Consider the following 24,970-nt stretch of genomic DNA (forward strand, 5'->3'; position numbering starts at 1 on the left):
CTAAGAGTTTTTCTACAAAAAGTTATGAACTCTATAAAGTTATTATTGGAAAGGCAGAGGGCTTTTACAATGAAACTGAGGATTTTTAAAACATCTAAATACCGATTTTTGGGGACTGCTATACTGCAGAAACCAATGGAGATTACTCCATTTTCTTTCACTCAAAGAAGCGGAAGAGAGGAACTTGGAAATTTTTATGACAAAAAAGATTATGATCTTTCTTCCCCATTCATTGGTTACTTAATAAAAATCTCCATCTAACTTGCTCCAAATGGTGGAGTTAGAAACGTGCCAGGGGATTCCAATACAATCCCATCAAGGTGGCAGGTACCAATGCCATCTCACTAGTCCAAGTGATCAATTTCAGCTCACAATTGATCACACTGATAGGTCTAAGAGTTAAAGGGATCACACAAACAAGACTAGTGTCTGCTAATACTAACTGATAGAATCAAAAAGGGAGAGAACGATCCATCATGGGAAGCGGGATACACAGCAGACTCATAGAATGGCAGATGTCCTAAATAGCATTCTGGCCTCAGAATCAGCCCTTAAGGCATTCGGATCTGGCTGAAGAGCCCATGAGAGTATTTTAGGCATGGAAAGCCAAGACACTCTGGAAAAACGAAAAGAAGACCTAAGTGAAAGATCTCTGCGAGTGAGATCCCAGTGGAAAGAACGGGCCATCAAAGAAGGAGGTACCTTTCTCTGAAGGGAGGAGAGAACTTCCACTTTGACTATGATCCTGTCGGAATAAGATCAAAGTTGGCGAACTCAAAAGGCTTCTATAGCCTTGGCAACTCATGACTAGAGCCTAGGGAGATTACTGACGCCATAAACAAGAGTGTCAATTTGTTAAGTCAACAACAGGAGTCACTGTGTACTTCTCATGTGGGATCTGTCCTTAATGTGTTGTCCAATGTGAAGTAATGCTATAACTAGTACTGAAACGGTATTTTACACTTTGAGTTTCTGTGTGTGTGCAAACTGATGAAATCTTTACTTAATATATACTAAATCGATCTTCTGTATATAAAGAGAATTGAAAATGAATCTTGATGTGAATGGAATGGGAGAGGGAGCAGGAGATGGGAGGGGTTGTGAGTGGGAGGGAAATTATGGGGGGGGGGACCATTGTAATCCATAAACTGTACTTTGGAAATTTACATTTACTAAATAAAAAAAGACAAAAAATAAAATGAAATGAAATCAGCAAAAAAAAAAAAATCTCCATCTAAAATACATTTGTTCAAAGAAGTTCTTAGACTCATCCTTACCTTTTGGACCAGGTAGCTTTCATAGATTTGTTTAGTATTCCATAATGTCTGGACTCTTTCAGTCACTTAACTTCTAATTTTAAAAAGCTGAAAAATTACTATGAAGCATCTTTAGAGTTTTTATTCTTTGACAGAGAAAGATAAATTTAGTCAATGCTTTAGCCAGTAACACAGCCAAGAGCAACACTGATGAAGAGCAACTGCAGTCACAAAATAGGATTCCCCACACTTAGTTTGCCTTCATTTCATCAAACTACTTTGAGGAGTACCGTAAAGCAAGAGAGACCACCTAGGCACTCAGCACGCAGCACAGAGGCACAAGATACAATTACGGTTTGCATGTGACACTCACCACTCTTCTAGGACCTGGATGCTTTCCATTTTTGTGGTATGTGTGGGTCTTCCTGCGTTTTCTCCTCTTTCTTCATTCCTAACGGTGAGGCTGTAAGGTAACATAACACTTCATTTTGTCAAGGCAAATTCAAGTCATTAAGGAAAAGAATAAAACTTTCAGGAAAGACATTTTACCAGAGATGTCATTTTCAACTCTGTAAGGATATTTAAAGGACAAACGAGCATTATCATTTTTTCTAAGATTTATTTTATTTACTTGAAAGACACAGTTAGAGAGAGAGAGAGAGAGAGACAGAGAGAGAGAAAGAGAGAGGTCTTCCATCCGCTGGTTCACTCTCCAAATGTTCACTCCCAACAACCAGAGCTGAGCTAATCCAAAGCCAGGAGCTTCTTCTTGGTCTCCCACACAGGTGCAGGGATCCAAGGACCTGGACCATCTTCTACTGCTTTCCCAGGATATAGCAGAGAGCTGGATCAAAAGAGGAGCAGCCGGAACTGGAACTGGTGCCCACATGGGATGCTGGCACTGCAGACAGGAGCTTTAACCTGCTGCACCACAGCACCAGCCCTGCATTATCATTTTTAAATGATGGGTAAAGGCCATGTTGAATAAGAAAACAAAATATTTTAAAATAATATAATAAAAGCAAATCAGAATCTCAAAAATGGAATCATTATAAATTCTGACCTCATCCTTACATAATCTGAATTACTTAAAAATCTCTGAGATACATGATTATATGCCTTAATTTTTGATATGTATCATTATTTTACTTTTTAAATGGAAAATCATTTTGACTCTGGATTAGTTCCATTCAGTTTGTTTTCCATTTATTCTCCCCATTGATAGCTAAGAAGATCAAAGGTATCAGAATCTGACACAGATCATCCTTCTCCACGGACTAGAATCACTGTCCCAGATTCTGTCCTTCCTCCAAGCACTAAGGTTCTAGCTGCTGGGCTTGAAACTGACTTTGTCACTGGTTTTTCCCCCATTAGTCAATCTCCAATGTCTTGAGAACTGGAGGTTCGGACTGAGAGAGAGCTGGATGGGAGCATGTCTGTGACTGTGGGACACATGTTAAGAATTCTGCAGGATTAGAGAATTTAGGACACTCTCATGGCTGTTAGCAATGTGAAGAACAGGAATGGTCTGGTGCAGGTAAAATGAGGCTGAGCAGCACCTTAAGGTGCAATACTCAGGTTCTAGGCACGGAGCAGACACAATAAGGAAGTCACGGGGAAATACTAAGAAGGAAGGTGGAGAGGATGGCTCAGCAGCCTTGGAAAATGTGTGCTCTTGTAGGAAACTGACACCTCTGTCTACAAGGAAATGACCTTCCTGGCAGTTTGTCAGACACACAAGAAGTGCAGAGAGTATTTCATTCTTCACTCTTTCTCTTACTTACTCCATTGGAGGCAAAGGAAACTGTTCTTTTTTAGTGGCTATTATGAGCCAGGTATCATTCACAAAGCACTCATGTTATTATCTCCATTTTATAGATGGACAAAGTGAAGGGCAGAGCTGCCTGGTAGGCTGCTCCAAAACTGAACGCTACATATGTGATATTGTTGGAGTTTGAACCCTACCCTGTTGAAGCACACTGTATTTTTATTGAATACCTACTACAGGCACAGTGGCAATATATCCTCTATGTGAGTGCAAAAAGAGTCCCTGAATATGGGTGTGAAAAGAAGATATTTAGGGGCCGGCGCCGCGGCTCACTTGGCTAATCCTCCGCCTGTGGCGCCAGCACCCCGGGCTCTAGTCCCGGTTGGGGCGCCGGTTCTGTCCCGGTTGCTCCTTTTCCAGTCCAGCTCTCTGCTGTGGCCCAGGAGTGCAGTGGAGGATGGCCCAAGTGCTTGGGCCCTGCACCCGCATGGGAGACCAGGAGAAGCACCTGGCTCCTAGCTTTGGATTGGCGCAGCGCGCCAGCTGCAACACACCAGCCGTAGCGGGCATTTGGGGGGTGAACCAACAGAAGGAAGACCTTTCTCTCTGTCTCTCTCTCTCTCACTGTCTAACTCTGCTTGTCAAAAAAAAAAAAAAAGATATGTAGGGACAGAAGTGTATAACAAGTAGTTAATCCTGTTGTATGGTAAGAGCAACAGAGATAATGTCTCACTCATTCATTCTCTCCTTTTCAGGTGCAAGGGTGAGGATGGAGGGAGAGTGTGGCGAAGAGAAGAATTCACGGAAGAGGAGCCTGATGTGCAGCTGAAAGGGAGACTAGACAGAAGAGTGCCCTGGGGAATGTGGACTAACTGGACAAAAGAGAGCCCAACAGAAAGTGGGAAGGATACTTAAATCAGAAAAAGGACACCAGAAAGAAGAAATTAATTTAACAATAAAATAAAGTAAGTTCTCCTGAAAGCATTTCTAGGGATAATGGCAAGTTTATTGGTGTGGAACCACACACAGAAGCCTCCCCTTCTTGATCCTGCTCCCTGCTAATGCCTGGGAAGGCAGCAGATGATGGCCCAAGTATTAAGACCCAACCAGCCACAGGAGAGACCCGGATGGCGTTCCAGGCTCTGCTTCAACTTGGCCTAACCCTGGCCATCGCAGCCATTTGGGGGAGTGAACAACCGGGTCTAAGATCTTTCTCTCTTTGTCTCTCCCTCTCTATCACTCGCCCTAATAAATATATACATAAATAAATAGGAAATAAGACAAAGGCCTCCAATGGGAGGTGGCCGGGCAGAAGGATTCAGAGCAGCAGTGCTGTTTAGGTTTCTACGTGTGAGTTCTGGGAATGTGCTTGCAGTTCCATTGATTCTGTTAACTTGAGTTGGGTAAGTGTTTTAGAGGAGATTCATTAACTTCCCAAAGTATCTCTAAGTAGGACTGTTCCCTGGAATTTGATGTCTTTCCCATAATTCTGGGATAGTGTGAAGGAGGAATACATCACTGACAATATATATGAACATACAAAATATGCTCTTATTTTTTATAACTTTTATTTAATAAATATAAATTTCCAAAGTACAACTTTTGAATTATAGCGGCTTTTTCCCCCATAACCTCCCTCCCACCCGCAACCATCCCATCTCCCGCTCCCTCTCCCATCCCATTCACATCAAGATTCATTTTCAATTATCTTTATATACAGAAGATCAATTTAGTATATACTAAGTAAAGATTTCAACAGTTTGTACCCACACAGAAACACAAAGTGTAAAGTACTGTTTGAGTACTAGTTATACCATAATTCACATAGTACAATACATTAAGGACAGAGATCCTACATGAGGAGTAAGTGCACAATGACTACCGTTGTTGATTTAACAATTGACACTCTTGTTTATGATGTCAGTAATCACCCGAGGCTCTTGTCATGAGCTGCCAAGGCTATGGAAGCCTCTTGAGTTTGTCAACTCCGATCTTATTTAGACAAGACCATAGTCAAATTGGAAGTTCTCTCCTCCCTTCAGAGAAAGGTACCTCCTTCTTTGATGGCCCATTCTTTCTGCTGGGATCTCACTCACGAGATCTTTCATTTAGGTTTTAGGTTTTTTGTTTTTTTTTTTTTTTTGCCAGTGTCTTGGCTTTCCATGCCTGAAATATTCTCATGGAATATGCTCTTATTTAAATAGACAATTAATACTCATTCTGCCAAGCATTATTGAACTTTCATGTGTTTTGTGTACACACATTTTAAAGCACTTAAAGATTTGTAAAATATCTCTCCTTGATCAAATAATAATATCCTGGAGTGTTTATCTCGGATTCTTTCCCACACAGTGTCCCACACAAAACGGGGCACATCTTTCATATAACATCTCTGGAAAGTTTGCTCTCCATTATGCCTTCACTGTGGAGTGAAGAATCTGGAGTCCACACAGATGAGTCACAACTTTCTGAACATGAATTCTGGCTTTCCTGTCTGTTTCTGTGATATTTACAAACATCCCAAATGCTACCATATTAGAGTGATCATGAGAAGGACTGGACTGCGTTTGTATCTGCCATTGCACAGATGCTAAAACACGGACACAGAGTTGGACTAGAGCTATGCATGACAGTCATTCACTAAACGCTAACTATTCACCGTTTGTATTCTCTTACTAGGTACTAATTGAGACATAATCTTGCCTTATAGAAAGACACTGAATTTTAGCCTGATCAAGTTGTCCTTTTAATAAACTGCTCTTTAAGTACTAATTTTAGAAAATGGATTTCAAGGTTTCAATCATCAAACATCACTGAGAAATGCCATTTTAAGATGAAAAGAAATGGAGAAAAGAGACAAAGAATTGATACTGGACTGTGTGCTTGTCCTGATCTGAATCTGTTTCCTTTTTCAGTCAGTCTAGGCCTATGTAATATAATTTCTTTGAAGGTATTAAATTACTGGAGATATTTGTTTTTGTTTTTTTTAAAGATTTTATTTATTTATTTGATAGGTAGAGTTACAGACAGAGGGAGAGACAGAGAGAAAGGTCTTCCTTCCATTGGTTCACCCCCCCAAATGGCCTCAAAGGCTGGAGCTGCGCCAGTCCAAAGCCAGGAGCCAGGTACTTCTTCCTGGTCTCCCATGTGGATGCAGGAGCCCAAGGACTTGGGCCATCCTCCACTGCCCTCTCAGGCCACAGCAGAGAGCTGGATTGGAAGAGGAGCAGCCAGGACTAGAACTGGAGCTGCAGGCAGAGGATTAACCTACTGCACCATGGCACCGGCCCCAAGGAGATATTTGTTTATTTGTTTATTTTTTTTTAAGATTTATTTTATTTGAAAGGCAGAGTTACAGAGAAGCAGAGAGAGAGAGAGAGAGAGAATGTTTTCCATCTACTAGATCACTCCCCAGATGGCCGCAATGGTCAGAGCTGGTCCGAAGCCAGGAGCCAGAAGCGTCTTCCGGATCTCCCACACAGGTGCAGGGGCCCAAAGACTAGGGCCATCTTCCACTGCTTTCCCAGGCTGTAGTAGAGCGCTGGATCGGAAGTGGAGCAGCTGGGACTTGAACCGGTGACCATATGGGATGCCGACGTTGCAGGTGGCAACTTTACCCACCACGCCACAGTGCCTGCCCCATGGAAATATTTGTTCTAGATCAACACATACATGCCCTATGTGCTTGAAAAATCTCTAAAACACCAAATTTAGTTGTGAGGAGTCACACAAAAACATGTCATTTTTCATTTTTATGTATATAACATTTTAAACTAACATTTCTACTTTTAAAACAATTAAAGCCAAAAAGAGAACAAAACATATATACAATGTTCACTGTAGAAATCCAATCAAAGCTTAAGTACTCTATGAGTACAATGATGACAACTAGTTTAGACAAAATAAAATAAGCATTTAAAATCACATTAGAGATTTTCTAGAATGACAACTTTGAGAAGAGAGGAGATACAGATGGTATATGTCAGAAAATAAGGAAATATGCTTTCTCTGTATGTAGGTGGATTGTTTGCTTACAAGGGAGGTGGACAGTGAGGTGGCAAAAACATTGCCTGCTGGGGGGGGGGGGGGTTTATCTACTGATTTGTCATCACGGCTGCGAGGTCTATTTTGGAAGATAGCCCACTATTGTCAAAGAAATGATCGATTCTTAGGAAGAGCCTTTGAAATGGTTGCAAATAAGATGGATTATTTGCAGTAGCCATGGTAACTCTGGGATAGAGGCTGATCCCCAAACCACACATAATTACACAAAAATTCAACGGAGGAATCAATAGCACGCTTACATTTAATGCAGCGTGACATCGAGGATCTAAGAAAGTGCCACTGTCCTTGGTAAAGGCCGGCAGTGCTCAGCATTTTAATATTCTCCCGTTGTGATATCAACCTTTTTAATCCAATAGCTTCTACCTCAAATTTCCCAGTGCAAAAATGAAATCAACATCCTTCAGGTTCTGAAAAGGAACTGGTAGATTTTTCTTTAACATTTTACCTTCACCACTCAAAATATCACAGTCAAACGCTACAGCTTTATTCAGGAGTTAACAACCCTTTCCCCAGAGGTATCAAATGCCAGGTTTCTGCAATGCTGCCCGGGTTAGGAATAAGATGAGTGAGACAAAGGCTCTGCTCTGGAGGACCTCAGACAGGTAAGCACACATCGCGCGCAGTGTGATAAGAACTAAGATAGGATTAAGCCTGTGGTGTTTCTTGCACACCCGTGTGGGTTCTGAACTTCGCCTGTGAGCGCTGAGAAAGGATTCAGAGACGAAGTAATGATCACAGTGGGTTGAGAACGAGCCGGCGATTGCCAGATGGAGACCTGAACCAAAGGGACTGCACTCAGAGGTCCAATACTGCCGTGCGCAGCCTGGGAGTTAGCACACGGCGTGATACACGCACAGAGCAGAATGGACAGGCCGGGTATCTCAGGGTGGGAGCGGGCAACGAGAAAAGGCAGGGAGGTGCGTATTAGCTAATGGGCCCAGGGGACACTGAGGTGGACTCTAAATGTGGAACCGCCTCACGGAGGACTGGGGCTCTCCGCACCTTCCTTGCCCCACTCTTAGTAGGGATGACGGTGGTAACCTACTTCTCAAGACTGTGAAACAAGGAATAAAAATTTAGGACAAAAAGGCAAATTGTTACAGCCACTTAGATGTGAAGAGCAATGAAAGCATATTAAAAATGGCAACTGCGGGCCGGAGCTGTGGCTCACTTGGTTAATCCTCCGCCTGCAGCGCCGCCATCCCATGTGGACACCGGGTTCTAGTCCCGGTTGCTCCTCTTCCAGTCCAGCTCTCCGCTGTGGCCCGGGAGGGCAGTGGAGGATGGCCCAGGTGCTTGGGCCCCTGCCCCCTATGGGAGACCAGGAAGAAGCACCTGGCTCCTGGCTTCGGATTGGCAGAGTGCCAGCCGTAACACATTTGGGGAATGAACCAGCAGAGGGAGGGCCTTTCTCTGTCTGTCTCTCACTGTCTGTAACTGTTAAAAAAAAAAAAAAAAAGGCAACTCCAAATTTAACATAGAACTTTCTTTTCAACCTGGAAAAATGGAGACTTGTACTTTGAAGTTACTCTAAAACATTTCCTCACACAATACCTTACCACTGCTTTCTCACAGAAGCCTTGCATGGTAAGCAGTGGGCTTTGTTATTAATCCTTATTTTATTTACAAGGAAGCAGTCATCAAGGCTGTTACAGGACACCCACAACTACAACCTATCAGGAGGAAGACTGTCCCATCTGCTGACTTCTGGTCTCTTGCTCATGTTTGCTACGCAATGCTGCTTCTTTGTATACAACAGTTGACTCTGGTATTTTACCTGTTTAGTTTTATTTACCAAAATTGATTGTCCTTAGGCTGGCATTGTGGCATCACCAGTTAAGCTGCCACCTGTGATGCCAGCATCCCATATAGGCACCGGCTCGATTCCACTTCTTCTGACCCAGCTGCCTGCTAATGTGTCTGGGAAAGCAGCAGAAGATGGGCCCAAACACTTGGGCCCTGGCATCCACATGGGAAACTCAGAAGCTCCTGGTTCCTGGCTTTGGCTTGGTCGCCCCCGCCACTCCCTGTGGCTATATGGGAAGGGAACCAGTGTTTGGAAGATCTCTCTGTCTCTCCCTTTCTCTCTGTAACTATGCCTTTCAAATAAATAAATAATAAATCTTTCAAAAAGTTGATTGTTCTTCAATGTTTGGAGAGGGTAAGCTCCTCTCCCCCATCACAAACCAGTGCATTTGAGTGTAAATGCCGCCTGCCTGATGGGGACTATCTCACACCATCACCACGGGACCTGCTGCCCAGAGCCCTGGGCCAACTTCTTCTCAATTCTCTGGAACTTGAGGTTACCAGAGAGGAGTTGTTAAAGCTTTTGGCAGCAAAGCATGACAAAGAAGGAATACAGCAGACGCCACTACCAACAAGTTGATGCTACGGCTGGGAGGGGCCTCCCTGCTAAGTCCATCTTCCTCCCATCAGCAAGGAGAGCCTGGGAAAGGAGTTAAGGAAATGCATTGCTTACAAATGATAATAAACCAAACACAATGACATCAGAAGGCAGGGCAGTAACCACAGACTATCCGTAATTTCAGAAACATTAAAAACTCAGTGTCATATGTATGACTGGAAACTCCCATCCTCTGTTTGTTTTTGTAATACAACTTAGTTTTGAATGTGGAATATACGGATGGAAATAATCATTAGAAATTTGCGTCTGGAGGGGCTGGCACTGTGGAGCATCAGGTTAAAGCCCCAGCCTGCAGCGCCAGCATCCCATATGGACGCTGGTTTGGTCCCAGCTGCTCCACTTCCAATCCAGCTCTCTGCTATGGCCTGGGAAAGCAGTCGAAGATGGCTCAAGTCATTGGGCCCCTGAGCCTATGTTGGAGACCCTGAAGAATCTCCTGGCTCCTGGCTTTGGATCGGCTCAGCTCTGGCCATTGTGGTCATTTAGGGAGTGAACCAGTGGATGGAAGACCCCTCTCTCTGGCTTTACCTCTCTCTTTAACTCTTTCAAATAAAATAAATCAAAAAAAAAAAAAAGAAGTTTGTGTCTGGAATTATTATACAACACAAATGAATAACTTTAGCATTGTTACATGATATAAAAAAAGCAAAACAAAACATTGCTCCCATAAAGGCTCACATTGTATAATCATGCATTGTAAATCATCAAACAAGTACAGACATCCCTCGGAATCCATGAGGGACAGGTGCCAGGACCTCTTGCAGCTACCAAAACCTCAGATAATCAAGCCCCTTACATAAAATGGTGCAGAATCCACCTACAACCTAGGCATATCCTCCCATATATTTTATTTTTTTAAAGATTTATTTATTCATTTGAAAGTCAGCGTTACACAGAGAGAGAAGGAGAGGCAGAGAAAGACAGAGGTCTTCCATCTGCTGGTTTACTCCCCAATTGGCCACAATAGCCAGAGCTGTGCCAATACAAAGCCAGGAGCCAGGAGCTTCCTCCGGGTCTCCCACGCAGGTACAGGGGCCTAAGGACTTCAGCAATCTTCTACTGCTTTCCCAGGCCACAGCAGAGAGCTGGATCAGAATTGGAGCATCCGGTACTTGAACCAGCACCCATATGGGATGCCGGCACTGCAGGTGGCGGCTTTACCCATTAAGCCCCTCCCATATACTTTAAATCATAATTTAAAAAATTCCTAAAAACAATGTAAATGCCATGGAACTGTTTGTATTATTTAGCCAACAATGATAAAGAAAAAAGTCAGCATCTGTTCAATACAGATTTTTTTAATATTTTCAATTCACAGTTGGTTGAATCCATAGAAGTGGAACTTCTGGAAATGAAGTTGGCCTCAAAATAATCTGTTATTACAAAAATGTCCACTAGATGGCGGTGTTTCCCCTATTAACAATAATTCCCCCTGGCCAGAATAAAAGGAAACAAAGTTTCTGGGAGTAATTACCCTTATTTGGAAAAAAGTGTAATCTTACATGTGAGGAATTTTGATTATTATGTCTTTCTAAGGGATGTGAAAAGAGTCCTTCATTTTTTTCTGGGAATGTAATCATAAAACTTAAAGGAGATCAATTGAATTTGGGGAGGGGTGCTTAACTGCAGCCATTTTTCCTTTTTGGTATTTGGGAAAAGCTCTGGATACTCCCTGGCCCTAAGTAATTTCATCTGGGAATAGGTAGTCTTAAGAAAGGCAGGCATAACCTTATTAACATAGCTGTCACTCTTTCTAGTTGTAAGTTGTTTGCAACTTGGTTCATATATTCTTTTTTTTTTTTTTTTTTTTGACAGGCAGAGTGGACAGTGAGAGAGAGACAGAGACAGAGAGAAAGGTCTTCCTTTGCTGTTGGTTCATTCTCCAATGGTTGCTGCACCGCACTGATCTGAAGCCAGGAGCCAGGTGCTTCTCCTGGTCTCCAGTGCAGGTGCAGGGCCCAAGAACTTGGGCCATCCTCCTCTGCACTCCTGGGCCACAGCAGAGAGCTGGCCTGGAAGAGGGGCAACCGGGACAGAATCCGGCGCCCCAACTGGGACTAGAACCCAGTGTGCCGGCGCCGCAGGCGGAGGATTAGCCTACTGAGCTGTAGCGCCAGCCAGTTCATATATTCTTAGATTAATTAGAAAAGGAGGTCTCTAACTACAAATGGGTAGGAAATATTTTTTAAATGTTCAATTTTTAAAAAAGATTTTATATATTTATTTGAAAGGTAGAGTTACAGACAGAGAGGGAGAGACAGAGAGAAAGGTCTTTAATCTGCTGGTTCACTCACCAAATGGCTGCAACAGCCAGAACTGGGCTGATACAAAGTCAGGAGCCAGGAGCTTCTTCTGGGTCTCCCATGTGGGTGCGGGGCCCCAAGCACTTGGGCCATCTTCTACTGCTTTCCCAGGCCATAGCAGAGAGCTGGATCAGAAGTGGAGCAGCTGGGACTAGAACTGACACCATATGGGATGCTGGTACCACATGTGGAGGCTTAGACCACTACACCCGTTTTAAATCTTTAAAGAATTTTAATTTCAGTTTGGGTTGTATGTAAACATAATTTTTTTTAAAAGATTTATTTTATTTATTTGAAAGGCAGGATTATGGGGTGGGGGGGGGGGGCAGAAAAGAGAGAGAACTTCCATCTGCTGGTTCATTCCCCAAACGACTGCAATGGCCAGGGCTAGGCTGTAACCAGGCCAGACTTAAACCAGAGCCTGTATGGGATGCTGGCATCTCAGGCAGCTGCTCAACCCATTATGCCACAGTGCTGGCCCCAATTCTTTTACCATGTGGAAACCAAGAAGAAATCTTTTCATTTTCTGATTTCCCTTCTCTCCTTGCTACTGATTTCTGTGTATACATGTTTCTGTTGGAAAAGATGGGTTTCAAAAATTCCCTCCTTTTTATCTGTGTTATATTTTTATTTAAAACTCAAGGGGCGGTGCTGTGGCTTAGTGGGTTGAAGCCTTGGCCTGTAGTGCCGGCATCCCATATGGGCACCAGTTCCTGTACTGGCTGCTCTACTTCAGATCCAACTCTCGGCTATGGCCTGGGAAAGCAGTACAAGATGGCCCAAGTCCTTGGGCCCCTGCACCTGCATGGGAGACCTGGAAGAAGTTTCTGGCTCCTGCCTTCAGATCGGCACAGCTCCGGCCGTTGCGGCCATCTGAGGAGTGAACCAGTGGCTGTAAGACCTCTCTCTCTCTCTCTCTCTCTCTTTTTCTGCCTCTGTGTAACTCTGCCTTTCAAATAAAATAAACAAATCTTTAACAAAAATAAAAAATAAAACTCCAAGCCACTTTGAGTTCACTGATGTAGTTATTTGATTTCAAATACCAACTACATTTAACAAGTAATTACATGGTTAAAACTGGGATCCGCTCTACAATCTTAGCTAAATAACCAAAGCTTCTGATTTGGTATAAATGGTTTTTCTTTCTTATTTGCCGTTAAAATTAAGAGAATCCTAGAACTGAATATATCGTATATCTATACACAATTTGCCAACCCTCAAAATCTTCTACTTTTAGTCTCAGGTTGACTGCAATTCTATTTTAAGCTATTCTTTGAACTCACTGAAGTTTTCCCAATCATTTAAAGGCAAGTTAGTGGATGCTTTTCTGGGAAAGCAAGTATCTCTGGTGTGAAAAGGCCATATGACCTTCTATCTAGTTCACGGACTCTGGTCATCAGTTCATAAGACCCTGTGCCTCTAAGTGCATTAGTCAAGTTGGAGCTCAGGCTTCTGGCTTTAGTTAACTACGTCCTTATCATAAAATAAAAACAAGGATAAAACAAATATTCAGAAATATATTTAATATCTGGCAGAGTCTCCTCCATCCACCCATTCATCAACTCCCTGTCGTTTTCCAGTTACTGTGTGCATGGATTTGTAAGGGATGGATGCGGGAGGCATCCTTGGGGACAAACAGGATAGAAGGACATGGTCCTGAGCTGTGGGGATCTTAACTTAGTACAGGGAATTTGTAGCACCCTGGGAGCCCTATGTCTGTGTGGTGCCTGCCCCAAGAGACACCCCGACTTACGGCTGTGCTAGTCCCCGTGAGAGCCGGGGGGAAAGGACACAGTGACACAGAACACAGAGGTGGCATCTGCCACATTGAGTGACAACACAAGGATGGAATATTTCCAGGTGTGTGGTGGCCAAAAATCCTTTCAGCCTGACTTGTGAGGGGACAGAAATAACACCTATCTGTAAAGTTCATTTGACATGTACTTAGTCCTAAACTAAGTGATTTATATGTGTTCTTAACCACAGCTCACTGAGGAGTAAGCTGAGGTTCACGGAGATGAAGCAATTTCTCCAATGTTTCATGGTCACATGATGTGGAACCAGGACATACCCATGTCTCTCTAATTCCAGAGCTCTTCATTCCCTGTTTCATGCTGTCCCCTCAAAGTGGGCGTGGTGTGAGGAAGATGAGATGCTGGATTTGTATGTAAGAGTTAAATGTGCAAGACTGCTTCTATTGAGAATGGATTACATGGCGTTATTCCACTGTTACTTATAGGTTTGGCTGACCAAAAGGTTCTGTAATTCTACATGATTGGTATTACTTTATACCATTTCCATTTCCATAGAGGAACAGATGCTCTTGTGCATGAGATGTACATTAACATATAGTTTGCTGATAACTGAAACAAAGTTACATATTTTATAGTATTGGAAATTACAATATTTGTAACAATGGATTCAGCAGAATTATACATTCTACTTTAGGAGGGCTTGGGCCCCTGCACCCACGTGGGAGACCCAGAAGAAGCTCCTGGCTCCTGGCTTTGGATTGGCACAATCTGAAGAAGCTCCAGTCACTGAAGCCATCTATTTTTTTTGTTCTCATTAACATTCCTCATTATTTTAGGACAAGCCTACTTTCTGTCATTGTTTAGGCACAAAGGACCTGTTCTTACAGGATACCATTCAAGAACCACTTGTTCTATTTTTGTCAGATAAGACAATAAAATTCACGTTCTGTAAAAATGAAGTTGGTTGTATAATTCTCCTGAATCAGGTATAGTATAAAGTTCTGACCCCTTAAAATGGTATAAAAAATCTTTACCAATCTCTACTCTTTTATTTCGTCCTGCTTGATTTCACATTACATCACTATCAAACAGTTTTTGACACTCCCCAAAATCTTGTGCCTCTGTAACACTAATTTCTACTATTCCTGGTACTATTACTGCACATTCATGTACAGAGCATGATGGCAAACTATGGTGAATAAGAAGGAATCAGGTGGTGCCCCAGTAAGCATCACCTTCCATATCATCATAATATGGCGTATGAAAAACACACCTGTTGAGAATAATTTATGTGACAGAAATTTCCATATTGCATAAAGTGGACTCATTTGGAAAATCTGAATCCATCATCATTCAACAAATGTTAAATAATGCCTACTAATGTGCCAAAGAACATATTTTAAGCCAAAGTGTATTTTTTGGCTATTTTGAAGCATGAAACTTTAGCATATGGTCATTAGTCATGGTCAAATTCCATGTGAGAATTAAGATATATATATATAAGAATTAATTATGATATATACTGGTGTTGATTGTGGAACTGCAATGAATTTTGGTGGATCTATTTAGGATTAATGGTGTTTTCAGTTTATTTAGGGAGACTATTGATGGTGTTAGACACAATAACTACTGAAATATATCTTGAGGCAATATTCTAGTGCTGATATTTTGGGATTTTTATTCTTGGTTTCTTGACAATTTTCCTTATGGTTATATGAATAATAGGTTATGATGAAGTTGAAATATTATCAATTTTAAGAGTTTAGAGACACAAGAGATGGGACTGGGTTTCTGTGTGAATATTCCACAGGTCTGCATTAGACAGACACAGAAGTTAGAAAACACCCAGTCGCAATTGACTTTTGTGAGTTCAACTACAAAAGTCATGTAGTATTATGTTACTGAAGGTATTAACCCGAGAAACCAAAACATTGTCCCACAGGAGGAGAATTGCTGGTATGAGAAGCAACAGAGTGAGCTGGTAGTCAGAGAGGTCTTCAATATGGTCAGCCCTGTGCAGGGGGGAGGAGGTGTGGCCACAGCTGTGACCCAGCACTGAGTCCAGCCCACTGCTGAGTGCTGGCAAATCTTGGCCCATTCACAGATGGTCTGCACTACACCGCCATGCCTGAGCACGGTGAGCCAGCTTTTGCTGAGATCCAAGAGATCCTCTCCAGATCTGAGCCTGAAATGACTTGAAGCTGACTGGGATACCTGGGAGCAGTGGACTCTACCCCAGTCTCCAGGCAGAGCACTGTCTCCAGATGACTGCCAGTCTCTGCATCTATAGTCTCTCTGCTTCTGCACTCTCAGCTTCCTCGCCAGAGGGAAGTCCCTCCTACCACTCTTTCCCTCTGGGGGCTCTCTCTTTTTCTTTGGAACTCCAATTCTCCTGTACTCTGCATCTTTCTCCCTCAGTCCCTCCCCAGCACCCACTTCTCCAAAGGCACCACCTCTCTCAGGACTCTCTCTGACAAAGGTGGCTCCTCCCACACTTGATGCAGGGCAAGGTGCCTGTTGGCACTTCCCTTCCACACCCTTTGGGGCTTATACCACATGACTCTCCCATTTATGCCTCCTGTCTTTATCCTCTTCTAGCTACCCAATACGGTGGCCTCTTCCCTCCCCTTCTCAGCCTCCATCTCAGGGGATCCAGGCCACAGGTGTCTCCCAGGTACCATCTTGCTTCATCGCTTCTCAATGAACAGAATTTCTCCTGCCTGGCTTTTCCAGATGGATTTTGCCATTTTCTTGCCTGAATAGTTAATCTTCTCTTGCCCATTCTTTGCTGTTTAACAGTTCTTCCTCCTCTTCCCTGATAAATAAGACTGGGCTTAATATTTTTATCTATTATTTCATTCTTTCTTATCCGTCTTTATATTGATGATTTAAATACTGCAATGAGACACTAGAAAAACACGCACTTGCAGCAAACACAGAGTTAAAAAGAGCTCACAGAGTAAGACCCTTTGATGGAAAAGGGTCTATTCTGGCAGCTTACGGAAGACACATTTTTTTGTGAGGAGCAAGGAATATCTAAATGCTATTGATTTTTGAGACTGTTTTCTCACTGTAGAGGCAGAGAGAACCCAGTGAATGCTGATGAAGTACAACAGTTTTCAATAGGCTTTCAATATGTTATGAATGAAAAATTCAATGAATGACATGTACAAAGCACATAGTCCTAATACCACTCTTTGGTGTGTATATCGCTTAGGACATCTGTGTTCACTTTGGTAGAGGTATTTTGATTGATTGTGGTTCAAGGTTCATATAATTGGTTGCAGCTAATGAGGACATGTATGCTAAGGTAGGATGACGTTTTAAAACTGTAGTGTTCTTTGTAAGTTACAGTTTAGCATCTTCTGGTTCCAAGTACTTTGGAAATCCTGTGCACAGCTGCTTTGCAGCGTGAGTCAGCTCTCCAAGAGTGTCAGGTATAGAGGAAACCAGTGAGCCACTGGTGCCTCAGATGAAATGATCCACGTTGCATGTGTGATGACTTTTACTTCCAGGGAGTGGTTTCTTCACTGGGAGCAGACCTGCATCTTTGTTCTTCCTTTAAAAAAATATCCCTTGACTTTTAAACATGCATCTTAGTATTTCCATGGGCAGAGAGCTAAAATGTGACAGTACCAGAGGATAAATTAGGACATTGTTTTTAAAATTTTCTAACTTACAGAGGCTGTGGCACTTGTTAAAAACAGGGGGAGGGACAACCAAAAGCATGCGTATGAAGTGCTTAGCATTTACTTAGGAGGCCATCCCATGGTCTGGAAAATCTGTGAATTAGTGTGTCCAAAAGGAAGACAATTTTAGCTTGCAAAAGGGCTAGTTAATACCCTAAAAACAGTCTGCAACCAGTCTCTTCTGAGAGGAATCTGGTGCAGTGGGCCAAATCTTGGCAGCAACATCTAACCCGACACAAGATTGTGAATTGGACTGGGAAAGTTTCACTTATGGAAATGGTTCCTATCAAACCTGAAAATGACAGAGGTTCAGAATTTTCACATTAAGGTGGACCAAACAATGCGCTGGATATTAAAGCCTTGTGTTTTAATCCCACCATGCTTCCTAATGCATCCAGTGATAGCAGGGAGTTGTCAGTTTTCTCATCTGTAAAGTCAGTGTTTTCCAAACAATGCTTTGGTGTGGAGGAAATTGTTTTTTCAAATGAAAGTGTATAGCTAAATCTAATCTATAAAACAGCTAAAGGCAGAAGCATTTCTTTGGAAACTGCAAGTGGGAGCCCAGGGTGGTGGCCAGAAACTTCCATCTCTACTCCTAACAGCCATTATCTCACCAATGCACAGTGTCAAGCAGAAGTCAACAGAATCACTGAGGAGATAAAGTTGAGCTCTTCTACAGTCTAACATTTTATGACTACACACAAGGAACTCTGACTTCATCGCTTGATGGGATGGATACCTCTAGAGGCAGCCAGGCATTAGAAAGGGATTAACACCTGAAGACGTTTTGGGGAAAAAATTGTCTGGTGATTTTGATGTAACCTCTGATGTTACCAGAGGGTTTACAGAACAATTTGGAAATTAGCCTTAAGCCCAAAATGTATTTAGAAAGTTTTTTACCTCCTTACCTCTTTTTGGTGCATCCTGTGTTTGTAAGCACACAGCAGTCTAGAGGCTACAATGCACTTCTCCATGTATTGTCTCACATGTGAATGTATGACCCACCGCACTCACTCATGCTGTCCTGTTGGCAGTGAGTAAAGCACTTTTGGCATCTTTGAAGGTTTGTATCTCATAGGAACAGGGAAGAAGTTCATTGCCTGAGGAGACAAGTCCTTCTATTTATCAGTGCCACTTTGACCCTCTTGACAAGGGGTCTTGACTTTTAGAACTGCATCTTCATATGGTCAGAGTTCCCTGTATGGAAGAACTTGTCCATCTATAGATTGTCCATTTTATGGCCTAGATTCAGGCATCCTTCACTCATTGATGTAAGTCAGTTAAATGGTCTAAATCTCATTCTCTTTTCTCTTGAAGGATGAGGCTGTTAGAAAGGATGGAAGAGGGACTGGGTCAGGGCCAGGGCCAGGGCTGTGGCGTAGTAGGCTAAGCCTCCACCTGTGTGCCGGCATCCCATCTGGGCACTGGCTCATATCCCAGCTGCTCCTCTTCTGATCCAGCTCTCTGCTGATGGCCTGGGAAAGCAATGGAACATGGCCCAAGTGCTTGGGCCTCTGCACCTGTGTGGGAGACTGAGAAGAAGCTCCTGGCTCCTGGCTTCGGATCAGCTCAGGTCTGGCCATTGCGACCATTTGGGGAGTGAACCAGCGGATGGAAGACCTTTCTCTCTGTCTCTTCTTCTCTCTGTTTGTAACTCTACCTTTCAAGGAAGGAAGGAAGGAAGGATGGAAGGTAGGACAAGAGCCTTATATGCAGAAAGAAGTGGTTCTTTGACAAAGCTTGAGACGGAATCAGCTTAGTAAGTAATTATGAAATAGATCCAAACTGTTTAACGTTTTTAAGGAAGCTGTGGAAATAGTCAACAGTTATATACTTAGTGTATCCTCCTCCAAACTAGAGTGATAATGATGAAGACAGGAATATTTAAAAATGAGAGAACTGGAAATGAAACATGAATGAGAAATGCATATTTGAAGGAAATATGTTGTTTAAAAAGCCCTTAATATGTGAGGCGAGAGTGAAGTTTCTATTTATTACTAGACACAGAAATTTATTTTCTTTGCACTCTATTTCCTTAAAAGGAAGTAAAATCAGCCACATGACAACTGCTCCTATTCACAAATGACAGTTACTTCATATTTTGATTTCTAACTTTTTTTAGTGCCTAAATTACATTTTTTTCTAGTGTTTCTTTTTGTTCTGCTCCTTTGACCTAGCTTGGAAAATCTGAAGAACATGTCTTTCTTTTCTCCTCCACTCTAAAATATTCTTTTTAAGCTCAAAAAATGACATTTTAAAATGCATGTAAAAGGAACATTTTCATTTTCAACAAGACAATATGGTTATAATTAAAAGCCTTAGTTCAAGGCAATTTAAGTTTTATCCTCTTTTTACAAAGTCGAGTTGTTTTTATAGAAATGACCTATCATTTATCACATTTAGAAAGATCTGCAAATTTATAGACTGAAGATTGCATGGCCTGGACTCAGGCATCCATGCTTCGTTGCTAACAAATGCAATTCCTGACAATAGCAGTGCAGCCTGGAACTAACAGAGCTCACAGCTAATGTACCTCATGCTTGGGAATATCAATTATGAGTCACCCTAGGTGTGGAAAGTGGATGCAAGCTCCAAAAACTGTTTTGTACTTGGTCTGTATTCTGCAATATCTGATGGTCATGAGCTAATGCTAAATGTTTTGTTATCCAGTCTGTATTTTAAGCATTAACCAAAGCAAGCCTCACTAAATATTTATTTGGCAACTAAGAACCATACAACAAAACTTCAGTATTCTGTTTTGAGATTTTAATCCCAATGCAATTCACAAATTAATTTTGACAAGTAAATAAAGTGATATGCTAGTTATAGGAAAACTGTAAATGCAAATGAGACTCAGAAATATAATTCTCAATACTGTAACAATGTATTTGCAATATTTTACACAGAATTCAAAATAGCTTTCTTTTTCAAGATAATCGTTGTATTTTATCAATAAGCTGAATTTTTTTTCACATTATTTCAAGCCAGCTCCTCTTTAATGAGATTTTATATATGCAGTACGAGGTGCTACACAGTCTAGGGAACTAATTCTTATTAATTTACTGTGTATCAGCCACTGTTCTCGGCTTAGTATGTATTTTCGCTCATTTGATTTTCACAACATTAAGGGGTCCAGATTTGTGTTCCTGCCATTGGGCAGACTAGGAATCTGAGGATCAGTGGGATTCACGAGCTCGCTGAAGGTCACACACATAGTTATAGATGAGGACAGAACTGGGTATCCTGTCAGTTTGACTCCGGAACCATGTATTAAGTCACTACACGGTCTTTCACAGAATAAGAGCCGGATGATATCTTTAGGAATGATACGGGGAAAAATGACATAACTGTGGTTGAAATAGCTCGTCTAGAACTCTATTTCCTCCTTCTAAAATGGTCCGCACTTGAGAATGGAAGAAAAGAAATCATGGGTGATTTTCCCTAGTAAAGAACCATCATCCCAGAAGCAATTTTGATATTTACAAAAATTAGGTTAAATCTTTCAGATTACTACGGCGTCTGATGGCTTTTTGGGACTGGGGTTTGCCAGACCTGGTGGAGTTTTTTCATCGTCTAGGGCACTACCACAGCCCAATGCATTTTATCTTCTATTTTGGCCACCATGATTACAACCTTCTGCCACCATATCAAAACAACAACCTCAGTGGGTATTGGGAAACTGTGGAGGTCATACAAAAAGAGATGATTCAAACACTGGGCCTTTATTTAAGGTTTTGAAACAGGTTGAGAAGATCCAGAAGACACCGCCAATCCGGAAGATCCACTTGCAAACCGAATCTTAAGGGACCCAAAATTTCAATTCAGAAGAAATTTCCATTAAGTCTTGTACCTCCTTGAGGAATCTCACCTGCATAAACCTTAGGGCTTGGGTCCTACTGATTTTCTCACTGAAAGGGACTGTGGGAATTCAGAACTGGAGCCCGTTCTATGATGCACTCGAATCACGGACGGTTAGCACTAGCAGGACCTGGGACTCAGCTTGCCAAACTCATCATTTTATCAACGAGGAAACCAGAGGACAAGGTTACAACAGTGCTCTGAGCCCCAGCGTCTATCGATGATAAACCTGCAGTGGAAAGCAGGTTCTCCTTTTCTGGTTTCAGACTCTCAGTAAACTGACATGGCCTTCACAGCAACCACAGCCCCTGATCTTTTAGATCGGTGGTCGTGAGCTATGGCTCTGCTGTCTCCAGCTTATTTATCAGCAGGAGTTCTGTGGTGGCCACACTTCCCCTCCAATCCCACCCCAAGACTCCTGGCTACCTAGCTATGCAATGAAATTATCAACACTCCTAAGGAGAAGCACATAACTAAAACTAATTCAATAATACATACAGTAGTGCTAGGTATCATCATAAGGTGCTTGCACCATTGTAATATTGGAGAATATTGTTTTTGACAAATAAAAATGTCACTGAGATCTCATTTTTACCCATATCTTGAAGAAAATTTAAAACCATGACATAAATCAATTTAAATGTAAATTCTGAGGAACTTAACATTCTGCTTGTGGAAACCAATGATAGTCTTCAATAATTCCTACTTGCAAAAGAAAAACAGACATATTGGAAAGCTTCCATGGGTCTAAGATTTGGCACGTGTGTTTGCTCTAGTTAATATCTAGCACAGGTGTGATAACACAATTCAGGGATAACACAACATACCAGGAGCAGCTGCAACAACAGCACCAGCAAAAGCAACACGTGTTGTTGGGCCTCTGGTTCCCAGGAGCTTGAGACACAGCAGGTGTTCCTTCATTTTGTGACTGCTGCCTTTTGCGCATTTCAGCTACTTCAGTACCCAACTGGCTGAAAGAAGAGAGAAAACAAAAGGTCTGAGAAAACGGTGACAGGACAGGCTGCCTAGACTAAAGGACACATGATTTAATTAAGGGAGGATGAAGACAATATAAGAAAAGGCAAAACAAATGAGCGTCAGCAACCAAACTAAAAATTCTCAGGAAAAATTCTCGAATATCCTGAAAACTCTCAGAAGAAACTTCTATCATTCTCTGCTGCCTAAAATTATAGTTACAAAAATTTTCCCATGATCAAAAGCTCCAGTAAATAAGATAGGGTTTGAACATTTATTCTTAATTTGCTTCATTACTCAAGAATGATTAAGTCTGCTTTCCTTTAGGAATGCCTTTAAACTGTCACAGCTGTGTGACCAACTTGCTTCTCCTCTGATGTTTTACAGGATGGTGAATTGGACTTTATTTAAACCAGTGTTGCAGCGTTTTCTAACTCAGTAACAATTGTGAGGAGTATGCTTGGTGCCTTCTCATCTCCTTTTAAAACATCTGATCACTTTCTTGGCACTTCTGATTCATTTTCCAGTGCCACTACTAAGATAACTCAATTTCTATTACGTATCAGCATTGCAAAGATACCACCTTCTCCTTGCCCACATCCCCAAGTTTATTTCAATTTAATAGAGAATTTGGGGAAGATAGAAAAGTCATCAAGTTAAAGGGAATTACTTTGGTAGAATTTATGTATTATGGCAGATAAAAATTTTGGGGTGCAGAATTCTCTACTAGTGACCTTATAAATTAGATGAAATGAGTTATTGCCTACAAGTATTTACAGTATCAACCCTGAGGACTGGATTGTAGGTAAAAAAAGAAAAAAATGATTTTAGTATAATTTTAAATGTAGCATGCATGGACTTTTGGAAAAATGAATAAACCATTCTCATATATTGTCATATGTGGCTGAGAGCAATAAGTATTAAAATACAAAGTGCTTCAAGTCATTTTCATACTGTGAGCTCATTCTTAAAAAATATAATTTGGAGGGTAGGAATTTTGTACAGCATTTAAGTTACTGTTTGAGATTCCCACATCCCATATTGGAGTGCCTGGGTTGAGTTCTGGCTACTCAGCTTCCCATCTAGCTTCCTGCTAGTACGCACACTGGGAGGCAGCAGGTGATGGCTCAAGTGCTTGGATCTCCCCCACTTACATGGAGACCTGGGTAGAGTTCCTGGCTCCTGGCTCTGTCATGGCTTAGCACTGGTTGCTGTGGCCTTTATAAGGGGAGCAAAACAGTGGATGGAAGATCTCTGTCTTCCTATCTCTTTCAAGTAAATTTTAAAAATGCAAAAGTTATATTTTCAGTTCTGAAAACAATGACAGATACTTTTGAAAATATTGTATTCTTAAAAATAAGAACCCTTTTAAAAGAAAACAAACACAGTGATAGGTAAATATGAGCTGAAGTCACCTAATTTTGTTATTCACATATAGAATCCGAAAGGGGCAAGGCTGCACACTCCAGTGCTTCGTAAAATGTTTCATTCTGATTAGCAGGAGGCCAGGTTCTCAGCTACAAACAAAATCAGAGGCTATTTTTCTACCATTCATAAAAATGGTGCCAAAAAAGTCTTTCTAATCATTCAAAGGTACCTAGCTGCAGGAAGGGCAGCAGAGAAAGTGGTTCAGGTGAGACAGGCCCAGCAACCTGCTGGTTCAGGTGACTGGGTCAGAGACATCTCCAAAGTCCCTGCTGGATGGGAAGAAATCCTGAGACGCTAATCCATTAGCTGCTACAGGACGGAAGATCTTACAAGGACAGCAAGTAAGTAGAACACGCTTCTCATTCAGTGTGTTGTCTGAAGGCAAACAATACGAATTAATACTAGAAAACAGAAAGCTTAGCTCAGTAATTTGGAGAGGAAGACACCCCCGATCAAATGTAAATTATTGAATTACCAAAAATTAGTTACTAAACATGATTATGATAATCAGCAATGTAATAAGGAAAGAATACTATCTATGAGAAGAAATTATGTAACAAAAAGTAGGCAAATATAAAACAAGGTTGTACATAATAAATAATGGAAATGGAAAAACAAAAGCACAAAGCCATTAAAAAAACTTTACATGTAAAAAAAGCTATTCCCAAAGCAACCCTAAAGTGAAACAGTGATGGTACCCAGGAAGATCTCTAGAATTCATCACAGAGAGCTACAAACATAAAAAAAGAATTGAATCAAACAGAACAGTAACTTTGGAAGGCTCCGCTACGCACTCAGCAGGGTTTTCATCAAAAGAACATTGCTAGATTTTTTGGAAAGTGGTATTTCAAGGGAGGTTGGCTGAGTACTTTCTACAATTGAAGAACACAAAACAAAAGCCTTACATTTAACCAGCACACCACATGGTCAGGATACGTAAAAATTAATCCACAATTACACATAGTATAGTAAAACCACTTCCAATCCTGCTCCGTTAATGGCCTGCGAAAAGCCATGGAAGCCCAAGTGTTTGGGATCTTGCCAACCAAGTGTGAGACCCAGATGAAGCTCCTAGCTCCTGGCTTCAGCCTGGCCCAACCCTGGCTGTTGCAGTCACTTGCAGAGTGAACCAACAGAAGCAAGATCTCTCTCTCCCTCACACCCCACCCCTGACTCTGACTTTAAAATAAATAAGTCTTAAAAAAAAAACACCAGGAGGTATATATGTAAGAGAATGAAATTAGCTCCCCACCTCTCGCTAACAAAAATCGACTCAAACTGATACAAGACCTCAATTTAAGACCGAAGACTTAGGAAGCTGTAGGGGAAACACTTTAACACATTAGTTTAGGTGATGACTTCTTGGAAAAGACCCTCAGAGTCAGGAAACAAAGCCAAACCAAACCAAGCAGATTATATCAACACAGAAGTTTCTGCACACCAAAGAAA

The 24,970-nt window shown here is 41.7% G+C and overlaps 1 protein-coding gene across 1 annotated transcript in view; it reads right to left on the reverse strand.

Moving 5' to 3' along the window:
• RGS17 (regulator of G protein signaling 17) overlaps positions 1–22,082 on the reverse strand; it is a 35,451-nt gene extending 13,369 nt beyond the window's left edge. Inside the window, exons 1-2 of the mRNA XM_062187770.1 lie at positions 21,946–22,082; positions 1,630–1,719 (exon numbers count right to left, since the gene is read on the reverse strand). Of these exons, the coding sequence (XP_062043754.1) occupies positions 1,630–1,719; positions 21,946–22,064 (209 nt within the window). The 5' untranslated portion in view covers positions 22,065–22,082. The remainder of the gene's footprint in view (positions 1–1,629; positions 1,720–21,945) is intronic.
• Positions 22,083–24,970: the final 2,888 nt, after the last annotated feature.

Source organism: Lepus europaeus, chromosome 3 (assembly GCF_033115175.1).
Source record: "Lepus europaeus isolate LE1 chromosome 3, mLepTim1.pri, whole genome shotgun sequence".
Classification (NCBI taxonomy): Eukaryota; Metazoa; Chordata; class Mammalia; order Lagomorpha; family Leporidae; genus Lepus; species Lepus europaeus.